At 41.2% G+C, this 5358-nt stretch overlaps 1 protein-coding gene across 2 annotated transcripts; it reads left to right on the plus strand.

Moving 5' to 3' along the window:
• The first annotated feature begins 615 nt into the window (after positions 1–615).
• Positions 616–4337, plus strand: LOC136452288 (uncharacterized). Of its 2 annotated transcripts, none has more exons than XM_066452908.1 (5): positions 616–1061; positions 1790–2824; positions 2943–3168; positions 3617–3759; positions 3849–4337. In XM_066452908.1, exons 1-5 carry the CDS (start codon positions 702–704, stop codon positions 4149–4151), a joined length of 2067 nt encoding a protein of 688 aa, XP_066309005.1. In that variant the 5' UTR covers positions 616–701; the 3' UTR covers positions 4152–4337. The 2 variants fall into 2 exon arrangements, with proteins under 2 accessions (XP_066309005.1, XP_066309006.1); XM_066452909.1 differs by having other exon boundaries at positions 3837–3969.
• Positions 4338–5358: the final 1021 nt, after the last annotated feature.

Raw genomic sequence — 5358 nt, forward strand, 5'->3', positions numbered from 1 at the left:
ATATAGGAGAAAGACCCTAAAAGCCTAACATGTTATACTTTCGTAAATAGAGAAATAAGTATCTATATTAATTGTGCTTCAAAGCTTATAAAGGTCAGCATTAATCCTTTAGCTAATATAACTTCTACGAATAATTCCTAGGTTAATCCTTAAATAGAAATAGTGTGAATTAAGGAAAAGTAAATAGACAATCCAAATTAGATGTTTCAACAAATTATATATTTAAGTACACCACAAAAACTACTTCCTCTCTACTAGAAAGAATGCAATTATGGGATTCGAGCCAGTCAAGCAAACTCAAGTTTAACCGAATTTATAATGAATAGTATTAACATTTATGTTTTCAAATAAATTTATTATGAAATACATTCCGTAATTAATCTAATAATACTTATTTTATATTGTACATGTTATTACGTTTTTAAAATATTTTTTTATTAAAGTTCAAATCATTTGACTCCTTGAAACCGAGAACTGCATTTTTAGGAGGGGACAGTACAAATCTAGAAAAGCTCTTGTAATTTCAAATGGTGGGAGTGATCATGTGTACGTGAGCTGTCAGCTTCGATTAAAATTGAAATAGACAAAAGTATAGGGAAGTTAGTGCAAGTCCTGCTCTTCGTCCACCACGAAACGAAACGACATCGCCAATCCCTAGCAGCAGACACAGCTACGGCGTGCGGGCCGGGATCCAGTCCGTCATGGAGCCACCCCGGCGATCCGCGGGCGGCGCTGCCTCCGAGGCCTCCTCGGCGGCCGGATCGGACGCCGAGGACGACAGGTACTGCAGCGCCAACTCCGCTCTCGGCACGCCCAGCTCGATCGCTACCCTTCTCCCCTCCTCCGACTTCTGGGACCACCAGATGGACCACCTCGACGACCATCCCACCGCCGGCAGATTCCCCAAGAAACAGCAGCTCAGCCGCCTCCAAACGCTGGCATCGTCGCAGTCGCGGCAGGAAACGGGTCCTCCTCCGGCGACTGACGGAGTCGACGCCCTCGCGCGGCAGGGGTCGAGTCCTGCTTCACCATATATTCCTCCGCGCCCCGATGACAACCAGGTGGGTTTGCTAGTGCTTCAGTAACTCATTAAAGATGTGAATTTGAGCGGAGCAGTTGTCAATTTCTCTTGTCCTGACGTGGTCAGCTTGGTTTGGACTGATGACTAGAAGCATTTGCAAATGTAGTCGGATCCAATTGGTACGAGTTTTAGATGTCTTGAGTGTTTTGGCTCCCAAATTTGTTTGTCTTACCTTGCAAAAATGCTCTGCTCAGCCGGGGAAACAAAATATGTCCACTAAATTAGAAAAAAAAAAAGTTGGTGGGAGCTTCTGGGTTTATCGCCTATTCTGATATCTGATATGAAATTTTGATTAAAAAATGCAAATTTAGAGCAACACTAGTTTTCTGCTTATTATTCGTTACTTGACCACATTTCAATTTAGCTAGCCTTAAGTTAATTCAAGAGAGGTGCTTCAATGATATCCCAATAACCAAAGACAAGGGTACTGATTGGACTGTATGAAATCTCTACTCGTGCATCTTTGGTCTTTTATGCTAAAAATATATTGGTTTGGTGCTCCTTTACTTGATTGATTGTAATATTCTAATTCTGACACACATGTGCTGATTACATTCTTGGGTTAACAGTCTCATATGCCCAAAAGAAAAGGACATGTCTTGTAGCTCATTTGCTTGATCAAACTCTAGTATTAACTACTAAGTGAATCATGAATGTGCATGTGTTAAGTCACATTGTTGTATTGACATGGTCTCTTTCTAACTATAGGTGCATGGATTTGGTGACAATGATTTATTTGATGATATGGTCCAAGAGATGGAACAGATTCTGCTCAATTCAGGGGAGCCACATGAAAATGGATATTTTATGGATAATCGCAGGAGTAATGCTCGCCAGGCTCACCATTTCAGAGATGGCAGCACTACTGCCTCTACTTCTGGTACAGATGATGCCTATGTATGTCCTGTTCCTCAGTATTCTTCAAGAATTGATTGTGTGGAGGTTGTGGGGGCAAAGCAAAGAACTGGAGATGTTTCTTTCGGTGAACGGATGGTTGGTGTCAAAGAATACACTGTTTATTTGTTAAAAGTAAGGAGTGGTGAAGACGAATGGGAAATTGAGCGGCGATACCGTGAATTTTACGCGCTTTATCGGCAACTTAAGGATTTTTTTTATGAGAGAGGTTTGAATCTTCCCCCTGCATGGGAAAATGTTGAAAGAGAGTCAAGTAAAATATTTGGGAATGCATCACCAGATGTTGTCAATGAGAGAAGTGCCCTCATTCAAGACTGTTTGCGTTCTTTACTGGTCTCAAGTTATCCATTTGGAATTCCCACCCCTCTGGTTAATTTTTTGTCACCAGGGAGGCCTGGATACAAATATAGTTTTTTGAAAACTCTCATTCCACGATCTTTGCAAAGGCGAAGCAGTGATTTAAAGTCCAAAGATTCAGATTGCAATGGAGGTCCACATGATGATTCTACCTCAATGGGCAAGACAATATCACTTATTGTGGAGGATAGGCCTCAGAAGTCGACGAGACAGTTGTTGGAATTACAGCATTACAACTGTGCGGGGTGCCATAGGCATTTGGATGCTGGTCGAACGTTGCTGCAAGAACTTGCGCAGACTATTGGATGGAACAAACCTCGGTTTTGTTCTTACACTGGCCAGTTGTTTTGTGCTTCTTGTCACACAAATGACACTGCAGTTCTTCCAGCAAGAGTTCTACAACACTGGGATTTTTCACTGTATCCAATTTCCCAGTTAGCAAAAGCATATTTAGACTCCATCTATGACCAGGTAATGATAAACTTAAACTGTATGTTTATTTATTTGTTAGCTCTGAAATGCACTATAAAATGTAAATCTACTTTCGTACTTTTTCGGACCTGAAGGAAATGATGATTTGCATTTTCAGCCTATGCTCTGTGTAAGTGCAGTCAATCCTTTCCTATTCTCGAAAGTACCAGCTCTGCTTAACATCATGAGTGTCCGGAAGAAAATAGCAGCTATGCTTCCTTGTGTCCAATGTCCTTTCCGGAATTCCATACTTAAAGGACTAGGAGTTCGAAGATACCTTCTTGATGGGAATGACTTCTTTGCGCTTCGTGACCTTGTTGATCTCTCAAAAGGAGCTTTTGCAGGTACCATTCAGTTTTAACAAGATATTTCTGAAGTGCGCAATCCAATCTGGGTGTAGACTTCTGTGCAACTTGTTGTTAATGTTAACTCCAGACAAGTATTTGTCAATAAAAGAGGTTTATATGGTAACTGCATCTATACATGCTGCTCCATTATTCAGCACAACAGAACTCTGTACTATACTGATATTTCCACTTATGTACATCACAAACCACAATTGAAGAATTGTGTTTCTTCATCCTTTTGAGCTAATTCAGCAAATTATTTCCAAAACAGTTTTTAGGTATAATTGTTGCTTATGCTGCCCTTCTGATTGCTGTTCAAGATTGATTAATGCTTGATGATCTAAAAGATTGGAACCAAAATTATAAAACCTTAAGATGATAGTCAAAATCACATTCTTGGTGAGTTTATTGCACCACTGACACAAATTCTGTTTGCTTCAAACAGCACTTCCAGTTAAGGTGCAGACCATATCAAACAGAATACTTGAGCACATCACTGAGCAATGCCTTTTGTGCTACGACGGCGGTGTACCTTGTGCTGCTCGACAAGCTTGCGATGACCCGCTGTCCCTTATATTCCCATTTCAGGTGCCCTGCCAAGTCTTTGCTTTCTAATTCCTTTCAGCTTAATATAATATATACTCAGTGCTGAGAAAATCTGTTAGGGTTTGTTGTAGGAGGATGAAGCTACAAAGTGCAGTTTGTGTGGGTCAATCTTCCACAAGCAATGCTTTAGAAAGATCAGTGTTTGCCCTTGTGGTAAGGCTTCTAATGGCAGGAAGATTGCGGCACTTGAGCAAGCTGTACATGATGGCACGGGCATGCCATCAACGGAGTCTATTCAGCCTCCACCTTTCTCTTCATCTTCTGGGTTTTTCTCTGATATTCTCTCCAAAGCAAGGCCGGACAAGCTTTGGAGGCCAAGAAATAGCAGTCCTGTGATCCTCATGGGTTCTTTGCCAGATGTCTATATGAGCTGAGTTGTATTTCTGTGCTCCATTGATTGTGATTTTGCCCCAAACAAGGCCATACTGTACAGTAGAGAGGAGGTCCCTCCGAGTTTTGAATGAATGTAATAAAATGCAATGTAATCCAGCAGTATTATTACTTGCAGTATCCCATATATTGATACAGAAACGTCCTCCAAACAAACAAAAATTACATGAGGTGTGCGTGTAGATTTAATTTTTCTTGAACAATGAAGGAGTTGTGTCATTTCATTTAAAGGGGGAAATAATAAAAGGAGAGACTGAAGAAGCCCCCTCCCAACACTAACATACACTAGCAAAACAGCTAGAGCGCTCCACGGTGAAGAAAAAACATGACCTCTAGCCAGTCAAGGCGCCACTACGAAGGGGAAAAAATGACCTCTAGCCACTCTAGAGTCTAAACAGTCTAGAGCTAAAGTTCGCTAAGAGCAAGTACAATAACATGCTATAAGCAGGCTGAATGCTGAGGTGGAGGAGAGAAAAGATGAGAGGAGAGGAAAGGGTGAAGAAGCGGGCTGTAAGCTTACACCCTTCTTAGACACAAGAATCAATAAACTTTTTTGCAGTAGAACAAAGAGACAAGTGAGTCATGTATTAATAGTGAAGAGCTAACTACTATATAGGTGGATCGAGAGATGGGCTGCAAAGATCCTTACAGCCAGCAGCTGGCTGTATTATTAGCCTTGCTCGGTTGAAGGCCCTGCCACACACCATAGGCTACCATCATTGACCAATGTTTGGAGGAGGCACTGGACATTTGGCCTATCTCTTCCAATACACAGGCATTAGAGCAAGTACAATGGAGGGTTGCAGGTGGACTAAATGCTGAGGTGGAGGAAAGAGAGGAGAGAGAAGAGAAGCATGTTGTAAGTTTACGGCCAACTTCTGCACAAAGAACCGATAAACTTTATGAGAGAGAAAAATATATTCTAGTGAGATAACTTTATGTACGTACAAAAAATAGCTGAAGGTTGCATTATTAACCTTGCTCTTAAGGTGTTTCCACAATTCCCAGGTTGTTAGAATGATAAAGGAGTTTAGACCTTTGTGCAGTTCCTTTGGAATACTTCAGGTGGTATTTTACCACCAACTTTGACAACCGGTTTGCAGTTCTTGAAGGCACCAAGTCTGGTAGGTTTAGCTTCGGAAAAAATTAGGCACCATATGTGTCAGTCAAAAATACAAGAGATGAGGATAT

The sequence above is a fragment of the Miscanthus floridulus genome, chromosome 5 (genome assembly GCF_019320115.1).
Source record: "Miscanthus floridulus cultivar M001 chromosome 5, ASM1932011v1, whole genome shotgun sequence".
NCBI lineage: Eukaryota > Viridiplantae > Streptophyta > Magnoliopsida > Poales > Poaceae > Miscanthus > Miscanthus floridulus.